General features: G+C 37.9%; 1 protein-coding gene across 1 annotated transcript in view; it reads left to right on the top strand.

Moving 5' to 3' along the window:
* Positions 1-21,812, top strand: part of SPATA5 (spermatogenesis associated 5) — a 130,316-nt gene that overhangs the window by 28,398 nt on the left and 80,106 nt on the right. The window contains exon 14 of the mRNA XM_053461408.1: positions 11,116-11,242. Within this exon, the coding sequence (XP_053317383.1) occupies positions 11,116-11,242 (127 nt within the window). The remainder of the gene's footprint in view (positions 1-11,115; positions 11,243-21,812) is intronic.

Below are 21,812 nucleotides of genomic sequence, written 5' to 3'. Positions count from 1 at the left end.
TCGGATGTCCTCAGACAGCCTCCCCTGCCAGCACTTTCCACGGGGGGGGTGCCGGCACAGGAGGTTGTCTAAGCGCATCGTCTGGACGGTGACCGTCCACACGAAGCGTTTTACCTCTGCCCCCAAGACTTACCGGAGCAGACTTCCGGGTGTCTTGCGGGGCGCCGGCGGGGGACATCTACGCAATACGCGTATACAACTTCCGGTTGTATACGCGTATTGCGTAGATGCCCCCCGCCGGCCCCGCAAGACACCCGGGAGTCTGCTCCGGTAAGTCGGGGGGGGCAGAGGAGGACAGTGGTAGCATATCTCGGGGGGGGAGTAGCACCAAACTTTTAGGGTGCGGCCTATATACGGGGGCGGCCTATATCCGAGCCAATACGGTAATAACTTCTAGCACTATTAAACTCTCTCTCTCTCTATATATATATATAATATTCATTCCTTTCTGTAAAGAGAATATAGTGCTCTGTACAACCTACTCAGCTTCAAAAAGTAGTGTTAATTGGAACACATTTCAGTGTCTTTAGAAACAGGTGCCATACAGTGTGATAATGGAATAAAAGTTGAACCTTCAGTTTACTTTCTTAAGAAATACTGTTTATTCACTTAGGTGTGCATTAGGTGTGCAAGTTTTCTGCCTCCCCACGTGCAGGACTGTAAAGTTAGATTATCCACAGTTTGGAGTGTTGGAGAACAAAAGTTCCAACAAGCTCAAGCATATTTTATTGACTGTGGCGACCCGGTAATATGAAGCTGTATATCCATGCTTGGGCGCCGATAAAGTTCTCACTACTATTTCTCCACAGCCAAAATGTAATCTTGAGTGTTTCAGATTATAATGTAGCATAAATGAAAATGCATTACACTTTTGGCATTTGTAGAGTAACCTTGTTAGTGTGATTACGTTTATGATTTGTATCTCCCAGTTGAGCTTATCCAAGAAATGTTTCTGCGGCTTAGTGAGGCATGCAAATAACATGTGAAACTACAGTTGCAATGTCATGAATATTTAAGAAGAAACATTGTACTCAACTACCTTAGAACAGATTTTAGCCATCAGCAAACTCCACATGCTTATTATATCATATTATTTAATATATAGATTATAAAGTATACCATGCTAATACTTAAAAACATTACACAAATTTCCGCTGACATCGGTGGGTGTTCTCGCTGACGACACCAAACACAGGGATTTTTTAGATTTGATAATTAGTAGTCTAACACAGTCTCCCACAAAAGGGATGGCTTTGCCCACCATTAAACCCTTTATAATGTAAAAAAAAAAGTATAGATTGAGAGCACTTTATTTCTCTGCCCCATGGATCTAGCTCTTTTTTTTGTTTTAGAGTGCCTGCCACTTCATGTAGAGAATATTTTTTTAAGTCATACAAGGAAAAATATTTATTAAAATAATGCTTGTGTGTAATTTCATAAAATAAAATGGTACTTGCCACATTAATATTGAAGGGCTGCAGTCCACCCCTGGCATGCTTGATCTGTTTGTTAAATGCCTTATTTTATTTAAAAACATGTAAAAAGCTCTAAGTTTAAACCACGTCCTATATTTTTAAACCTCCTAACTGTACTAGGTGCTTTATTGTCCAAGTCCCCTGCCTAATGTCTCTAATGAATGCTTACATGGAATTGCAGAAACACATGGGTTAAATGCAGCATCTGTTATTCTAATATTGATATGAAAAGAAAGTTGGCTGGCCTTTTAAAAGAATGTGTTAAGGAAATAGTGTCCAGCGTAGTGTGCCAGATTTCTTTCACTTTGAAATATGGAAACCTTAAGCACTGGCAAGAATGGTCTCGAACACCCGGGGCCTCAAAATGATTACACCAGGAAGCGAGGGGGGTAAAAATGTGTTTTTCAGTATACTTGGCACCAATTTACCAAGGCATGTTGTCCAGAAATTCAATTTACATTAATGCCTGAAAGCTAAAGCAAGTAAATATAATAGTGGAAAGGGGGATATTATTAAAATGACAGAGAGGCTTCACGTTTAGTTATTGGTGTAAATAAATGTCACATAAGTGATAAAAGTATTGTTATCATCCAAATGCTGCCGGTTCATATAGTTTAAAGTCCTATTTTTATGTTGAATGCAGATTGCAGCCAATTGTACATGTAACAATCTAGCAAAGGCAGTCTTTCCCGTTAGTAAATTAGACTTCTCATTCATTTAACACCTCCCCCGTCTTCACATCACAAAGTATTAATTCCCTCAAAAGAGAAGTAATAAAACCCCCCGAAATGGAGCTCTTTATAAATATATTACAAATGATGATACTAGAAAATTGCATTCAATATTTAAGTATTTTGTAACACATAGTTGATCTTCTACCTCTCCACATACTGTGCCTTGCAAAAGTATTCACCCCCTTGGCATTTTTCCTATTTTCTTGCATTACAGCCTGGAATTAAAATCGATTTTTATTTGGATTTCACCATCTAAGTGTCACATGATCTCAGTATATATATATATATATATATATATATATATATACATATATATACAAGGAACTCTCTAAACAGGTCAGGGACAAAGTTATGGATAAGTACAGATCAAAAATATCTGAAACTTTCCAACGGTGAACCATTAAATATATTATTAAGAAATGAAAATCATATAGCACCAATATATATGTCAATAGAGGGCCTCCACCATTTACTAACTCTGAAGTAGTTACAAAGCTCCATAGCAGAGATTGGAGTATCTCTCCATAGGACCACTTTAAGCCGTAGACGCCACAGAGCTGGCATTTACAAAAGAGTGACCAGAAAAAAAGCCATAGCTTAAAGAATAAAATAAGCATACATGTTTGCTGTTTGCCAAAAAGCACATGGAAGACTCCCCAAACATATGGAAGAAGGTACTCTGGGCAGACGAGATTACAATTTAGCCTTTTTTGCCATCATTGAAAGAACTGTCTGGCGCAAACCCAATACCTCTCATGACCCTGAGAACACCATCCCCACAGTGAAGCATGGCGGTGGCAGCATCATGCTGTGTCAATGTTTTTCATCGGCAGGGACTAGGAAACTGGTCAGGATTGAAAGAATGATGGATAGCACTAAATACAGGGAAATTCTTGAGGGGAACTTGTTTCAGTCTTCCAGAGATTAGAAACTGGAACGGAGGATCACCCTCCAGCAGGACAATGACCCTAAGCATACTGCTAAAGCAACACTCAAGTGATTTAATTGGAAATGTCTAAATGTCTTGGAGTGGCCTAGTCAAAGCCCTGACCTTAATGCAATTGAGAATATGTGGTATGATTTAAAGATTGCTGTACACCAGTGGAACCCATCCAACTTGAAAGAGCTGGAGTAGTTTTACAATAGATGTACTGGAAAAAAAGAAAGGGGAAACCATAATAGTGTAAAGTTCCCCTCGACCAAAATACTTTTCTTCACATGTATTAGAGCAGGGATATACTGCACTTTTAACCTCTGGGGTTAATATATGATCAAGCTTGCTGTGATCTGTAGTCTTCACTTCTCTGACTTAACACACTCCACATATATAGTCGCGTGAAAAAGAAAGTACATATCAGGACATAACAACTATCTGTTCTTGAGCAGGTCTAAAATTAGGTAAATATAACCTCAGATGAGCAACACATGACATATTACACCGTGTCCAAATTTATTAAAAAAATAAAGCCAAAATGAAAAAGCCATGTGTGAAAAACTAAGTACACCTTATGATTCAATAGCTTGTAGAGTCACCATTAGCAGCCATAATTTGATATAATGTTTTTCTGTATGACTTTATCAGACTCTCACATCGTTTTGAAGGAGTTTTGGTCCACTCTTATTTACAATGTTGCTTCTTTGAAGTTTGCATGCATTTGTTTATGCAAAGCTCTCTTAAGTTCCTGCCACGGCATTTCAATCGGAGGTGGGGATCTGGACTTTAATGGGCCATTGCCACACCTTGATTCTTTTCTTGTTCAGCCATTCTGTTGTAGATTTGCTTGCATGCTTAGGATTATTGTCCTGTTGCATGACCCAATTACGGCTAAGCTTTAGCTGTCAAACAAAAGGCCTCGCATGTGACTCTAGAAAACGTTGGTATACAGAGAAGCTTATGATCGACACAATGACTGCAAGGTTCCCAAGTCTTGTGGCTGCAAAACAAGCCCAAATTGTCACCCCTCCACCACCATGCTTGACAGTTGGTGCTGATATGCTGTGTTTGGTTTTAGCCAATCATGGTGCTGTGCATTATGGCCAAACATCTCCACTTTGGTCTCTTCTGTCAAAAGGACACTGTTCCAGAAGTCTCGTGGTTTGTTCAGATGCAAGTTTGCAAACCTAAGCCACACTGTCATGTTCGTTTTAGAGAGAAGGGGGGTTTCTCCTGGCAACCCTTCCAAACAAACCACAATCGTTCAGTCTTTTTCTAATTGTACTGTCATGAACTGTAACATTTAACCTGCTAACTCAAGCCTTTACGGTTTGAGTTTTTTGCAATTTCTCTGAGCCATGGTCTGATCTTGGGGTGAATTTGATGGGACGTCCACTCCTGGGAAGAGTGGCAAATGCTTTCCACTTTTCAATAATCTTTCTCGCTGTAGAATGATGGACTTTAAATTGTTTGGAAATGGCCTTATAACCCTTCCCAGATCAATGGGCAGCAACAATTGCTTCTCTAAGATCATTGGCGATGTCTTTACTCTTTGGCATTGTGTTAACACACACCCGAATCCTCCAGACCAGCAAATTGCTAAAATGTTGGCTTTTATAGAGGTGGTCACACTTGCTGATGATCAATTAATCAAGTGCATTTGATTAGCAGCACATGCCTGCTACTTAGCATCTTAATTCATATGGAAGCAGTAAGCTTACTTAGCTTTTCACACATGGCTTCTCTATGTTGGTTTTATTTTTGTTGAATAAATCATGACACAGTGTATTATGTCTTTTTTAGACCTGCTAAAGAACAGATGATTGTTATTGATATGTTCTAATATGTAAAACCATAGAATTCAAAGAGGGTGCACTCTTTCCACACGAATCTACATAAAACAGAAAAGACACCATAGTGCATACAAGTGTCATTTTAATACACAATAAAAAATTAATGGAGGCTTACAATATTTCAATTTGGGAACTCGCAAGAAACTCACTCAAAGCGTATAGGATATAGCAGTGTTGAAACTGAAACACCTTAAAGTTTGCAATTACTGTTTTTTTTATTACTATTTTCTATTATTATCGTTATTTTTATTATTTATGAAGCGCTCCAAATTTTTGGGGTTTTAGGAACTTCCACTGTAGTCACTGCAGCTGAGCTTCTGGCACTTAAATGCACCATCTTGGGTAACAAGTAAAGGAGTGGGCTACCCAGTCTGGTTGATGGGTGACAAGAAGCTTGAGGGGACACTGTAGCCATCATATGCACCTTAAACACATGATAGCTGACTGTTCCTTTTAGATGAATGATTCACCTCCCCCTTGCAAATGCATGGTGGGATACAGCAATATTTTCTCCCATGCACTTGCCCCATTTTCTGCCCCCAGTACGTTGGCTTGAAGGAGATGTTTTTAGCTAAACACATTTCATGTGTGCCAATGCACATGCTTGCCATACTTACCACCAGCCAATTCTAGAGATTCTAATGTGACCCCCCTCCATGAAAGGGTAGAAGGTAACCCTTTTGTATTAATGCCTCTGTATGGGTATTCTTAAATAACCTTTACATGGTCACTCCTAGGTTGGTTCTCAAAAAGTAGTGATAAAAATGTTCCATCAATTTTGCATCAATCCTACCTTCTGAGGTTGTCAGTTAATGATGACATTGATGTGGAGGAGAATATAGTCCATTGGCTATCCATCCATAAAGCTTTGTAGCTGGTCTGACAGGCTGGGTAGGGATATCTGCTGTCTTAGTATGATAATGAGCCTGCTTGTCTCCTGTCCATTCATATAACTATTTACAAGAAAGTCTGCAACCTAATCCGAGCTGTATTGTTAGACCCTTTACTCCAGAGACAAACACTGACATAGGGTTCACAGTATAATGAGCAGGATGCGGTTCTGCCTCAAGGGGGCACTGCCATTTCCACAACATAAGGAAGCAGTTCACAGTGCCTTTTCTGCTTATATACTTCCTCTACTGTTGACTTTTGACCTAGAGGTTGGTCAATCTTGCTCCTGTTCTCCTGATTAGGTCTCAAGGGACCATCGGTGGACCTGTGTTAGAATGTTCTTTGTTTTTTTGCAGTTTTTTTTTGTTATTTTAGAAAAACGCCAAGACACTTCAAAAGCCGGCAGCTATTTGGTTAATGAGTACTTTTGATTAGGAAATGTGTAATTGTTGTTGGGATAAAACCATATATCTACTTGTGAAATACAGAAAATGTTATAATTAGAATATGAGCAAGTCATATTATACAAAAACACTTATAGTCTATGGATCAGTTAATATCACTGAGACAAGAAATATTGTTTTCCATTTTTCCTAAGTTATCAGTTTTCTAAACAGTTTATGAACAGTCATGTATTAGTATCTTTATACTTAACATGAAAGTAACCACAAGAGGGTTTTTTTTTTTTTTTTGCAAAGAGGGCATTTACTGGAGAGATGCATTATGAAGAGATATCCTGAATGAGCTTCACTTGGCCTTGTATAATGTATAACTAAATCTGTAAGATTGCCCGAAAGTATCCTTACTAATTGAACTACACATTATGCAGGGCTAGTTTATCCCTTTCTCCTGGAGACACTTACTGGGATTTCGGCCTTTGTAATGTATGTAGTGAATTTGGAGAGTTTAAATCAAAACTTTCCTGCAAATTCTAACTCCTAATATTTGTATAGACAGAATCAGTAGAGTTTGCGTGGGACAGGCTGTTTATCCTGTACATATAAGTGGACAGCCTAAAATTAAATTTTTTAACAAAGTTTGCCAATTTCATCAATTCGTACGAATGTGCAAAAACGAGAGAGGACCCCAAGAAACGAAGAAGAGAGCTCCCGATTTTTGTTTTCATGTTGTTTTTTTCACTCTTATGCTCTCTCACACTCTCACTCCCTCTTTCATGCTCTATCACACACACTCACTGTTTCTTTTAGTGTCTCCCTACTTTCTCTGTCTGACATTTCCATGTCCCTGTCTCCTTTCCTGCATCTCCATTTCTTCTCTTGCGTCTTGTTCTTCTGTCCTCTTCCACTTCTCCCAGTGTCTCCTTTCTTTGTCCGCTTCTCTGTGAACCATGCCTCCCGGAGCACTTCCACAAAAGGATGGAGCCTTCGGGCACACCCTCTCTACGCTGTTCCCGTGGCTCTGCCTATTTGCGGAAGTACTCAGAGAGGCCAGAATAATGCTGATAGATTTTAGGATAAAGCAAGGTGCAGAAACGCTGCTATTTTTCCGTGAATCTGTCTTCCGGTTCACGCTCTCTCACCCAAACCCTTCAGATTTTCATCCATACCGCAGGGGCAGAAAACAAAATTCATTGTCCAAAGACGAATGAACCAAAAAATCAAACAAAAGATTTTGGTCTACTTTAAAAAAAAAAAAAAAGTGTGAAATAACTTAAAAAGTGTGACTAATGCTGGAAAGTAAGAATGCTTTCACTAATGGACATGTCCATAGTTTATTTTTTAATCATTTAACAAAATGCAAAGTGAGCGAGCAAATGAAAAATCTAAATCAAATGAATATTTGGTGTGACCGCACTTTGCCTTCAAAACAGCATCAGTTCTTCTAGGTACACTTCCACAAAGTCAGAGATTTTGTATGAATATAATTAGGTATATGTTTAAACAATTATACCAAACAGGTTGAAACGCAATCATTAACTGAAACAGAAACCGCTGTGTAGGAGGAATAAAACTGAGTGAGGAACAGCCAAACTCACTAACAGGGTGAGGATGCTGAAAACAGTTTAATGTCAAAAGTCATACGCCATGGCAAGACTAAGCACTGGAACAAGGTCTCTCCCAGGCACAAATCCCAAGACAGACAGGAGTTGCAGTACCCCAAAAAAAGTGCGTCTCTGTACAATTGCGGTCAGCTTAGCTAGCACAATGCATAGGTAAAAACTACTGTATTGCACTCGGTAAAACTGTGTTATATTCTACTAATTAACACATAATCTGTCTACATTCTGTACAACTGTCCCAATCTTCTATTTGACTTCCCTGAAGGGTAAGATCTGGGAATGTTTTATGGGTGTACCACTGTTCTTTTTTATATTTCTCCGATCTTACTAAATTAATTGTGACCCCTCAAAATTGTGTGTTTGTATGAACATGTGGTCATCAGCTGGCAGGACACATAGATACTTGAAGTTCCAGCATCTTGGAAATCAGGCTGCTGACGCAAATATCCGGCAGGAGCAGGCTAAATCTCTCTCTATAAATATCTAGCTGCATTCCTGTACATTATCTCAGTAAGCCCACAAGCTTTGCTTTCCATAAGTTTCACACCAAGTATTGCTTTTCAAAAGTTCCTGGCACAGAAAGGACCCATCTAAACACCGGATATAAGACTCTTCATGCGTCATAGGAATTCCTAACATTTCGTTGCTTGCCTTCGTTTTCATTTTTGTTTGTGAATTTAGTACTTGTGAAATGCGTGGGAAGCAGTAAAAAATGAGGGGTGACATCACTTGTGTATCCCTACAACAGCTGCTGCATTTTTTCTCTGTGGTGTCCGACCTTGTGTCTTAATGATTTGGGACACAATTTTTAATTGCTAATTTTTGTAGAAAGCCTGTACTTCGTATATATATCATTCTATTTTTTTTCCATTGTATCTAACTTGTAATAAATAATAGTAATTTGTATTAAGTTTCATTTTAAAAACAATGTTAGTTTTGTTTAAATTGTGAGAAGAACTTATTACAAAGAGCAATGATTGACGTCCATTGATGTAACTTACTTTAAGGATATATTTTTGTACTTTATACTGGAATTTAAAGTCCCTTTTCACGTAGACAAAACCTTAATTGCACTCTTCAGCAAGAAAAAAAACCTTAGCATATCTGACATTTTATTATTTCCTCTGAAGGTTTAATGATGTTAAAGCAACATAAAGGTTTAAGACGAGTTTTTAGTTTTTATAGCAACAATATATCGAAGTCAGCTTTTTGCATTCCAGGCAAAAATTATAAATGAGACAATTCTTTACGTGATTTAATTATGTGAATTAATCTACATCTCCATCCCCCCCCCATTTTCATAGTAACTTTTATGTATTTATAATGATAATCTTTGGCTCTGCTGTAGTCCTTTAAGCTCAGTTCTAATTAACTGGTTACTGTATAAACAATAGTGAGTTTTGACAAAGAAAGCAAAATTGAAAGGATGTGTGCATGCATCCCTAGGCAAGAAATATGTAGGGGTCTAGAGTTTATCTTCAATGTCAAAGTTCAGGCTGTCATGCGTGAGATATTCCCAAACAGTATAACTTAATCAACAGTCTAATTTATACTTGTCTAAGGAGACAGGTCCCTGGGTTTGCTTAAAGCATCATTCTTAGCCTCCTGCTAGGAGCTGCTTAGCATTCCATCCACTACTGGAATGAGAGGAGATTACAAACGCCAGCTTCCTGTCCTTCTATCTCCACTGGATCACTGTGTCACAAAACATCCTGCCTCGGCTGTGACTCTCTTGGTTCAAGTCTGACGCAAACATCTTGGATATCCCACAGCAAGCTTTCCAGATCTCCTGTCAAAAACAAAATTTAAATTCCAAAAGGGAACTCTTGGACTCAAAGACCTTACAACTATCTTGGTTCCTGTTACACAAATGTTAAACAATAGCCATGCCAACAATGGCTTTTATGTGGAGAGTTTTTTTTTGACATGAAGTATCAATGAAACCCTTTCAGTTTTGTTATTACTTCCTATTTATTGGGGGTAGAGGATGGGTAGATCTGCTTTCAAATGTTATTTCTTACCGATGGTAACTTCACTGTGATTCTTTGTTCGCATTTTTTTGAAAGCAACATCTACTGCAGGCACGCAGATGAAAATTCTAAAATATGTTGATAAGCACAGTACCCCCATTTAACTAATTTTCATTATTACACAGCTCTGCTATATGTGGGTGGCAGATCCACTATATGCAAGTATTCTGAATGGTAATAGCCTCAACATGCGTCATATTTATTATGGTGTTTATTAGTATTTTAATCTTATGTAGCCAACTAAAATGATACTGTTTTTCTCTTCTGTGGCTGTAATGTGCAATCCTACCAACGCACACTGTTCAGACATAACATTATGGCCAGTGACAGGTGAAGTGAATAACACTGATAATCTTGTTATCATGGCACCTGTCAGTGAATGGGATGTATTAGGCAGCAAATGAACATTTTGTCCTCAAAGTTGATGTGTTAGAAGAAGGAAAAAATGGGAAGCGTAAGGATCTGAGCGTCTTTGAGGGCCAAATTGTGATGGCTAGACAACTAGGTCAGAGCATCTCCAAAACTGCAGCTCTTTTGCGGGGTGTTCCCGTCTGCAGTGGTCAATACCTATCAAAAGTGGTCCAAGGAAGGAAAAGTGGTGAACCGGTGACAGGGTCATTGATGAACGTGGGGGGCAAAAGCTGGCCAGTGTGGTGAAATCCAACAGCCGTGCTACTGTAGCTCAAATTGCTGAAAAAGTTAATGCTGACCCCTGTCCACTTAAAGGATATGCTGCTAATGTCTTGGTGCCAGATACTACAGCACACCTTCAGAGGTCTAGTGGAGTCCATGCCTCGGCAGGTCAGGGCTGTTCTGATGGTAAAACAGGGGAACTACACAATATTGGTCATAATGTTATGGCTGATTGGTGTATGGTGATGTTATGAATTGATCCATACCATGTACAACCTAAACTGCTAGTGAATGTTCCGAAATCTCGTTTTACCTTCTCTGCTTTCCATCTGCATTAGTTCCCAGGAAGAACACTCTCCTGCATGTTACGTCTTTGTATGCATGATGATTGAAATTTTTTCAGATTCTGTATCACTTACAATGTAAAAATAAGAAAATAGTGTGCTACCTATAAAGAGCAAAATGAGATTCTGACCCTTACTTCTGGTAAATATAGTATTGTTATACAACTTGGAATAATGCCATGTGATGCTTATCTCCCCTAGTTCTTCTGGAGCGGGGAACGTAGCTGACCGTGTCTTAGCTCAGTTGCTAACAGAAATGGATGGTGTGGAACAGCTGAAAGATGTTGTGATTCTGGCAGCTACAAACCGCCCTGATTTAATAGACAAGGTAAGAATATGCCTTAAGTTCTAACAGCAGGTCTGGAGGACAAACCTATTTTTGTGGGATATCACCAGGCTCCATCCTCCTCCAACTTCGTAAACCTTTAATTCATTTTTGTTATAGCACTATGGGCTATCCAACTGCAATTTATTTTTTTCCTCTCCTTTTTTCTCACCTGGAATAGTACAAACACATACAAGTAATAAGCACATATGGACAACTGTGTAAATGTAATAACTGTGACTTGCATATAGACAAAGCTACATGGAAAATTGAAGAAAAAAAGGAAAATAGTGAATAGTTTCAGTGAATTAAATGAGAATACTGTGTTCACAGATTTTAAATGATCCTGATTTTATGTTTGGCTGTGGAATCCTTACTGTATTTTCCAGGGATTTGCTTGACTTATAGTGTCACTAATATTTATGCTTAACATACATTGGCACAATATCTTGGACATGTGAATGAGCAGGGAAAAGACATATTCTGAGGAGGCCATGTACTAGAAAGAGAATACGACTACATAGAATAACAATGGAATTTCCCACTTTAACACTCACTTTAACACTAATTAAACATCGTATTAATGAAGATCTGTAGGGATTCCTCTCAGAAGAAAACAGTGGTAAGTCAGTATTAGATAGGTGTATCACATTAATGATGTATGTATAGATCGTCTAAAAGCCTATATATATATATATATATATATATCTTGTTGTGTCACTTTATTATATTCTCTGTATTACAGTGGAATTTTCATTCTATAACAATGCGTTAGAGATAAATACTAAATAATCAGTTTTGATTATGTTCAAGCTCTTTCCTATTTATTCTGTCACTAACGTCACATGTGAATGTTAATTAAAACGAAAAAAAAACACACCCAGGTACTATTGTCATTTAAAATCTGTGATATCACATTTTTCCCCCCAAAAAAAAAAATTCGGGAGAAGAGCTATCCCAAAGATTCTTAAGGTTTGTTTATGGTTTCAACAATGCAAGGAATCAGCACCGACCGAACAAATACTAAAAGGCCGTATATTGCTTAGCCTGTCACTAAGTCAAAGTACCCCAAATTTGCCTAGTCCTATCTAACCATGACACGGCTATATTGCTTACCAAGGAGCTCATTCAGCGGGGTTGCACTGCCAGCAATTAATGTCCTCTCTGGACAACCATTAATGAGGTATCCATAGGGTTAACCTGCTTAACCTTCAGGACTAGTCAGAACCTCCAAATATACACAAAAAAAGAACACAAAAAGGGAAGCTCACCCTGAAAAAGCATATCACTTCAGATTTTGCTTTAGATAATTTAAATAGTATCTGCTAGGTGTGCGTTAATTTCTTGTTTTGTTGAATGTACATATTGGTCATTCCAGCAGCACCCCAATATCTGAATTTATATTCATTTTAGGGCGTGCTTCCCTTTTGGCATTTTATGTATTTACGGTTTCAAATACAAGATTTTAGCTTGTAAGCTTGTTTGGGCCGTGTCCTCTTCATCCTCTTTCTGTAAGACCTAATTGTTATGTGGTACACTTTGTTGTGTCCTGTTTACCCATTGTACAGCTCTGCGGAATATGATGGTGCTATATAAATCAAATAATAAGATAAGCAGGGTGTCATATCCACAGGGAGCTCGCTGATTGCGTTAATATGGGAAGTGGAAGGGACTGAGAAATGGGATTACTTTGTCCCCCATTGAGATGGATGTAAATGTCAGGGATATTATCACGGATTCAGAGCACAAGGCGCAGAATAAAGGCAGGGTCTGCTGTCTGTAATGGCACCCTGGGGGCTTTGACAGCCTTTCTCCACCTTATCATAGAGTGCAGAAAAGATGCATCCTCATGTGTCCAATTTACATAAGAATGACAGGATGTGATTGGACAAATGAAGATGAATGAAACACAGTGATGTCAGCCTGGCCCATTGTGTGAAGATGGATGGGGGGCCTGAGTTCCATCAAGCTTCACGGGCTTCCTCACAGTCCAGAATAGTTGCAGAAAGGACACCACAGCACAAAGGAGCCAATTCAATGCCAGACAGATGGGAGTTTATATTTCCTCAGAAGCTGTCACTCTCTGTGATCTCATAAAGCTGGAGTGTCTTCATTAAAATAAACATTTGCGTGACAGGATCGTGAAAGATTTCTGGACACACAACAATAATTGGAAAAAGTTCTGTCCGTGATGTATGTTTCCTGGTACTTAAATGGTTAATGGATTAAAAGCTTTTTGTTCAATGGCAACAAAGCTGCCCATTTGTTACTAACCTTGTGTTACACATCTTTTTTGGTTCCAGTGGCTTCATCCTCAGTTCCTAACAGAATGCTTTTTTTTTGTCCCGTAATAGCGGTGAGATTAGGTATCGTTAGCGTGTATATGTATATATGCATCAGTGAGACATGGGACACTCTGTGATGTACAATTATTCCTATTTCTATGCAGAGCTGCCCATCTGGCCAGTTTTATCGACTCGATCTGTATATTTCTGTTGTCTGTTCCCAAGCCCCTAAACCAGGTCCTTAAGAAGTAAGACCCCGGTTATGGAAGGCGATTTCCTCCCCCACTCAAACTCAAGGAGCATTTTCCATCATGAGTATCGAAGCCTAGTTTGGCTCTTTTCATATGATGGAACTCTATACCATGCAAACATTCTTTTTTCTGACCAGCTGTCCCTATTTGTGACTCTCTCTTTGCTCTTCCGCGCTTAAGTATCACAGTGATCTACAACCCTAAGGTCAACTTAACATGTGTATAAACAAGAAACTAAAAAAAACATCTTTAGCAATTGTGTAACTAAAATACATTAATGTTTTTGCAGATGCTTTGCTCATTTACTTATATAGCTTCCAATATGTCACATTAAAGCCTGGATAGGGTCATATCTCCTAGTCATACTTCAAACCAAACTTTCCTCTATTTGAACAGATCCCAGTACCAATTTGTTGGTTGTGAACAGTTGCTTAAAGATATTTAATATTTTTTTTAAGTTGCAACGTACGTGATCAGTATGCTTTAAAAAGTTATCATCATAAAGAATAAGTAATGACAGCCAAGCTTAGTACTTTAAGGCACTACCAAGGAGCTGACAGTAGGTGGCTCCTTGCATGAAACCGGTATTTCTATATATTTAGTTATTGTCACAACGTTAGAGGTACGACTGGCTGCTGTCATTCATTTGCAGGTTTGAGTCATTCAGCAACGGAACAAGCTTTATCACGGCAGTACGTGTGTGGTTATGGTTAATAACCGTTCATTTGCAGCATGATTATAATTGTAACTTCAATAGTTTGAGATATATATTTTTTGAAGCCCAAAGTGTGTCACTGTGCTGTAGTAGGTGGGTGGATTGTCCGGCCCTTCCTCCAACAATGTTCTGGTCACGAATTCCAAATTTTGACATCTTAACTGTTTAGTGGTATGCATAGCTAAATCAGTGAAAAGTCACCTTCCAGATTGAACTGTGAAGGAGAAACGTTCCAGGGTTCTTTGTGCTTGATGAATTCAGTAAGTGAAAAACCAAGCTCTCAGGAAATACACTATACATATATTAAAAACTAGCATTTTTGAAATACAAGTTGGGTAATCTTGATTTCATTGGCATTACGCCTACAAGGGACTGGCAAAAGGCTATCCCAAATTTTATACTAGGCCAAAACCCAGGTAAGGTTTCAGTTAAGAAGGTGACCTGCAGGGATTCTGAGGAGGGACAGCAGGAAATTGCCTCTTGGCTTCTGTAATCCCAAAGGTAGCCAAAGAGGTGTCTATAGTAACATGTAGAATGGTCATAAGGCAGTGTTTTGCAGTATGTTTCATTTTATAGTCTTACTATAGACCACACAGACAAGTCTGGAGCGTTTGTGGGTTTGCAAAGTACAGGGCAGTGAACTTGTTGCGTTGGCCTTTCTTACTAGGCTATTTGGGTAGGAGCCAGCCCGCTCTTATTGTGAAACTTTCCAGCTGGTTCAAAAAAGGGACAGACAAGGTGGGTCAACTATCTGCCAATATATTCTACTTGCCCGTGTGTACCTGGCTTAGAGAATTCTAGTTGGAGTTGTAGAGTGTGGTTTTGGCAGTGCCTCTCTATGCCTTCTACCACAGTCATGGCGGTACTGTGTCTCTGCCAGCACAGACACCTCTTCAACTTATATCCTGCCACCATCCTTGTTCGATGAAGCTATGTGTCAGTGATTTTCACACATTGTCACTTATTCTGTCACTCCACGATGAGTGTTATTGGGCCCTAGTACTCCTGACAGACCTATATCTAATTAGAGCAATGGTGGAGGATTGTTCCTTGTATTGTCCTCCTGCATGATGCATAGTTGAGTTCAAGATACATATTTTCATCATACAGCCTAACCATGCTTGTTTGCAGCAGGAGATCTCTGGAGCTTGCCCTTCCATATTTATAGTGATGTGAAATCATTGAGACGGCAACTTTTCCACAAACTCCCTACCAACACTTGCTTTAGTGATGGGTTTTTCATACTGGACAGGACCTTTAAGGCATATCTATAGGACCCACTTAAGTTAAGAAATGATATACTACCATCTGTGACCTCTCCCAGCATTTACATCTACAAGACCTGCTTTGTAAGTACTTTGTATGGGACAACCTTAATGCCCCCCTTAGCCTAATTGCAATTATATTTTTGCAGTGCACCATCAGTGTGATAGAAAATAGATAATTTTGTCTCCTAATTTCCAAATCCTGTCATCACCATAGTTAGGTCCTTACTTGCACAAAAACGTATTACCGAGCACTTGAAAACAGAGTTTTTCCTCGAGTGCAGCCTATAAATATTTCCCAGGTGTTCAGCAATGATATATATTTTTAAAACTGCCTGGATGTCACAGCTTTAAAGTAAAGCAGTAAATCAGAGATTCCAGCCTCCAGTCCAGGTATAATAAAATGTCTTGGTGACAGCTGAAGAACACTGCCACTTTTTGGGAAAAAATATTTATAGCCACAAGTTGCTTTCTCAACATACCACTATTTCACCATTTTGGGGATTATTAAAATAGCTCTTTTGGTACAGTACATATACAGTATACACAAAAAAAACTAATTTTGGTTAATTTAAAATGCTTTAAAATAGAATTAGGAAAACTAGTTTTCATCCATCAACAAACCATAAACACTGCCTGTGTATTATGTATTGATTTATATAGTGCCATTTTATTATACTGTTCTTTACATTGGACAAACAGAACATAACAAGGTATGCATCACATAATCATTTGAATTTACAGAAACAAAGTACTCTGCTTACAATTTCGAAGTTGACCAGTATACATTAAAAAATAAATAAAAAAATAAAATAAAAAGTTCCATAGTGTAATTAAATTTTAAATGCTTTTCAGATTTTTACAAATTATTTCATTTATAAATATCCATTATTAAAGATATTATGCTAACAACATGGGAACTTGCTGGTTTCCCTTTAAATGCATCCTTGTCAATGTACAACGAAGTAGGTGTTATCTCTTATTATGCCTTATTTAAACCCTGATAGCTGTATTATTACCCAATCTTACCTGGCTGTTTGCATGTGAGGGACCTCTGTTATAATGTATGTCAATATAGCTTCTTTTGGCAAACATTGTTTCTATAGTGTTACGAGTCAGGTGAATGCATGGATTTTTCCTACTGTAGACAAATCGTATGGTATGTAGCCAATTTATTCTATGCAGATTCAAAAATTATACTCACATGATTTTATGGTGAAGACCACTCAATTCTGATATCCATTCTACTCTATGCATTTAATTCTAGAATTGGCAAAACACTGTACAAAGTATTGTAATTTATGGTTGGTCCGTAGGTCATGTCTACTGTATCTTTAAACAAAAGTTCCTTGGCAATTTAATATGAGCAGTGTTGGGGACAGGTTTATAAAGCTTGAAACACTTCCTATATTATTGCTTTCAAATGATTTCATGAGTGAGGTACTAGGTCGTCAAGATTTCTCTATTACGTAATATGACATGTAGCTGCAATGCAGTGTTTACAGGTTAATAATCCAGAATGTGTTCCCTCATGATACAAAAAATTGTTTGTTAGTGAACTGGATCTAAAAAAAAGTAGACCAAGAGCAGGAAAATCAAGAAGCTGAGTGGGCTTTGCCTCACAGTCTCCTCTCTCTAGAGAAGATGGTAGGATAGGAGTTTCCAATACCCAGGTGTCAACATGAAGAAATGTTCTGATATGGGTATTTTTAAGCATTTTTGCTAGGCACTTATATAAGACTACACAACAGATACTTAGAAGAAAGAATCTGCTATGTGGCAGTGAACAGGAAAGTGCAAAAGTTGTCACGTGCTTTCAGGTTTGATTGTTACATTGCAGGCTGAACTCAACGAGTGGTTCTCAGGTGTTTTATCTGTATCACTGTTGTTTATGATTAAGTAATCCCTAAATTCTATTAAAATCGATAAATTGGAATCAAAATTTGAAAGCACAAAAACTCTTATGCGATTTAGTGGCAGGGGACTCACAAAAAAAATTGCTTTCAAAAGCTTTAACTCTGATAACGTTACTTAAAAAGGAGTATATCCCCTCAGCAATTAAAAAATGGGAGAGAGATTTAGATATTACAATTAAATCAGAAGAATGGAATAAATCACTGTACTTATCATATAAAAATATACATTGCTTGAATCTAAATGAGATGCAATATAAACTGATGAACCGGTGGTACTTAGTTCCTACAACACTGGCAAAAATGTCTCCCAATAATTTGGCGAACTGCTGGAGATGTGGGTACTATAAAGGAGACATTCTCCACATTTGGTGGAGTTGTCCTCTGATAAATAGAATTTGGCAAGAACTATCTAACAAGCTCATTAAATTATATGGATCACACTGGGGACTAACACCAGAAAGAGCCCTATTACATATAAACTTACCCAAAATATCTACTCAGGAATTGCAGTTTCTACTACATGTGTTAACAGCAGTTAAAATAATTTTATCCAGAAATTGGAGAACCTCAGACCCAATTAGCTGGATAAAAATAAAATCTCAAATTCTGCATCAATGTTATATGGAAAAAGTGCTTTTGTTACATGATAGAGGGAATAAATCTGGGTCAGTAGCCTGGGAAAATTGGATAAAAACTCTGCAAGAAGGTAAAATGGATTAGTAAAGATTAGCAATCTTCCATCTTTCTTCTCTGCAGCCTTACCCCTGCAGATTGAAAGAAACAGAGCCTTAATAATATCCCAATAGAGTTAATAACACACTGATACGAAGAAGTAGCATTGCCCTCCTATTTTGTATCTTTAATTTTCTTGTAGTATGTGGCAATAGTTTTTGTCACTTGGAATCCAAAACTGTATGTATGTCCTAAACTATTCTATGTATTTATGTTTAAGCCTTTTATGTATTTATGTATTTATCTAAGTTTTTTGTATTTTTGTATAAAAAAAAAAATAATAATAAAAAAAAAAAAAAAAGTAATCCCTCAATTCCTTATCTTTGATGGTGTACTGGTTGGCGAACATCTCTCCTCCCCTGGTCTGTATAGTCTGGAAATAAGCTTGCCACCTAGTGGTGTCCAGTCAGACATTAATGTGTTGCTTAAGTTATGGTATTGTTAAAATAATTTCGTTTTCTAAAGTTACATAAACTTTTGTGATCTGTTTGGTCTTGAAGGCTTATGTACTTTTACATGTTTTTCTGATTTGAGCTCAATACTGGTCAGTTTAGTTTCTACTTACCCCAGACTTTCTTTTGTCCTATCCTCCCACATCCATCGAAACTCTGGTCCGCGTGCAAATTGTCTATAGTCTTAAAAATCATGTTCTGGTTCTTGGAGTAAGTGCAACAGCCTTGTGCCATGTGATCAGATTTGCTTATCAAGCTGGTTAAAAACTTATTTACCTAGGTAATGTAGATAAGATTAGAACTTTTTTTTTATTTTTCCATCAGACGTTTATCTCCTACATATCAAATGCCTGTGATTGCCTTAAACATTATCTTTAGATCATTAGATATGGATAAGCAGAAACAATCAGAGGTCAAATGGCCATGTATTATTGGCAAACTATTCAGAGGTTCTGCCATATTTTTGTGGTTTGGTATGTTTTTTTCCCTCCACAAAAATATTATTTGGTTCATAAGCTAATCACTGGGTGTTATAAAAGCTGCTACTTTTCAGCAATTGAAACAATTAAAGTGAGGGAAAAAGGTACTGCAGTTATGCATGATGCATGTGATCCCTAAACGTGTTGTGGCTTGTGTATAAATAAAAAAATATATATATATTTATATATTGGTGCAAAAGTTCAAAGGGATCATATCACCATAGAAAGCAATGAAATGTTCTTGCTAACTAAACTATTACATTAGGTGCTATGGTGGTAACACTTTAACTAGATAGCTCTATTGTATTCAGCTGTATATGCGACAGGTTGACATATCAGAGAGACGCTCCTTTCAGTGAACACATCTCCTGTTTTGAGAATTACTTACTGCCGATCAGCTCCGGCACTAGCTTGGTGAGCACTTTGAATCATTGCAATGGGAGCTCTTTCTTGCCGTTGATTGGCTAGCTCCATGAAACGCTGGACCACAGGGGAGGCGTTCTGCTGCAGCCCTGGAACTGCAACTTCTCTCTGGAAGGTTTAATGAATGCATATTAAAGTTCTTACAACTTACTTTAACGTGGATTCTTTGTTTAGGAGGCTGTCTGGGACATTAAACAATCTAAGGTACCATGTTGGTGTAAAAGGTGGCTAATGTGGTTATAATTATTAGTTTTTGTAAATAATGTCAATATACAGTACATAATGCTTCACGTTCTTTATTTGTCTCTGTTTATTTAAGAAAAGTCATTATTATATATGATTATGGTCGTAAAATTCTGCAAAAGTTGTTGACGCTCTATAAATATTTGTTTCTTTGATAGAACTTTGAGCTCTCTCTTATTTTATTGCTTCCTTGTGTAAAATAGGAAGAGGCATTTAAAACCCTGTTACAGCGGTTATCAACATGTCGTTTTTACAACCGACTCCAAGCACTACAATTCCTGAGATGTTCTTCCAAACTGACTTGTTAAGATGTTAACAATGAATCATGGTATTTGTAGCTAAGAAGCAAGGTGGTCTATAGTGTTTCCTTAATATTTACCTCTTTCCTCTACCTACCCATTCTGTGTTTCACAGAATCCAAGTGATGTGACCCAGTGGTTAGATTCTAGGTGGTTGATTATATAATATTAGGTGTGGTGGGTTTTAGGAACCTTCCAAATGTCCTTAAAATGTGTCCTTTCTGTTAGTTTAGTATATATAAAATTAACCTGACCTAAACCATGGTATGAAAGTTTCCTGGCTGGTTGGCTGATGAAGGACGTCATTCTTTTAAGTGCGTGGTTCTTTCTAGTCTATGCCCTGGAGACTGGGAGTCAGCAGAGTGTGTCAATAAGCAAACAGTGGTCCCGAGAGCAAACTATTACATTTCCAGCTCCTACTCGGCCTCGGTCTTTCTCCATGTCAACTCCCTGTGATGAAAGCACCCATCTCTGATGTGCTGTGTTAAGTGTCATTCAAGATAGCTCATGTCTCAGCTGCCACTCTTTCATCTAGATGAAAGATGCCTTTATGCCGGGAGAATTCCTTATTGGTCTAAAAGTTAAAGCTTGTCTTGCCTAATTATCTGTTTGTGTGGATAGAAACCAGAGATGGAAGCGTTTGCTATGATGAGGTGAAATGTTTTCAGCCTCCCCCATGGAATATAATTACATATACATAAAATGACAGGAAGTCAACTTCATTTTTGTGCGGAACGGCCTTGTTACTGTGCAGTAAGCCACTTCTGGCACCACGAGTAAAGTGTTTTGGATGTATCATGTTTCCAAGCAGATAACATAGAAGATTGCATCCTGACATGGGGATGAGGCTACTAGCCACAAGAGTGATTTAATGTGAGAGGAGTAAGTGGCCTTCTCTTAATCCTTGAGGGTTCCACAAAAGTTTATGGTGCTTTAGTTAAAAAATGATTACTTATGGTTTTACAGTGCATCCACAAGTGCATCACCATACCTGGTCCCATAAAGTGCTCAAAATGATTAGTCTTAGGGGAGAATGCTACCTATAGGCCACATTTTCTTCTGTGTATTTATATCTGCAAGTGCAGTTCAAAGAAGTATATCTTTGGTGGCCCAAGTTAGTTTTGAAACTAAGAAAAGTAAGGAAGCAATTCTCATATTTGCACTCACAGCCTATAATAGATATATGCATGACCAATTATGTGTCAATTATTATATATATTTTTGCAGTAATGCACCAAACACAAACTATGTTGTACCAATCTTTAGTTGGTCTACACACTACCACCGCTCAAGCACTGGAAGGGCTAACCATTAGTCTTCCATACCACTTATAACCACTTAGGAAGTATTCATATTGGCAGGCGGTGAGTGTTATGGGTGTTTTAAAAAACAGAACATTTTTAGTTTTAGCAATTAAAAGTATTCTATGTATTTTATAGCTTTAATACCAAAAAGTCTGGTATTAAAATAAAGAAAAAATGTGATGGATATTATCTCTGGTCAGTCAACTGCA

Source organism: Spea bombifrons, chromosome 1 (genome assembly GCF_027358695.1).
Source record: "Spea bombifrons isolate aSpeBom1 chromosome 1, aSpeBom1.2.pri, whole genome shotgun sequence".
NCBI lineage: Eukaryota > Metazoa > Chordata > Amphibia > Anura > Pelobatidae > Spea > Spea bombifrons.
Note: the sequence above shows the minus strand (reverse complement) of the source record. Positions and strands in the feature narration are given on the sequence as shown.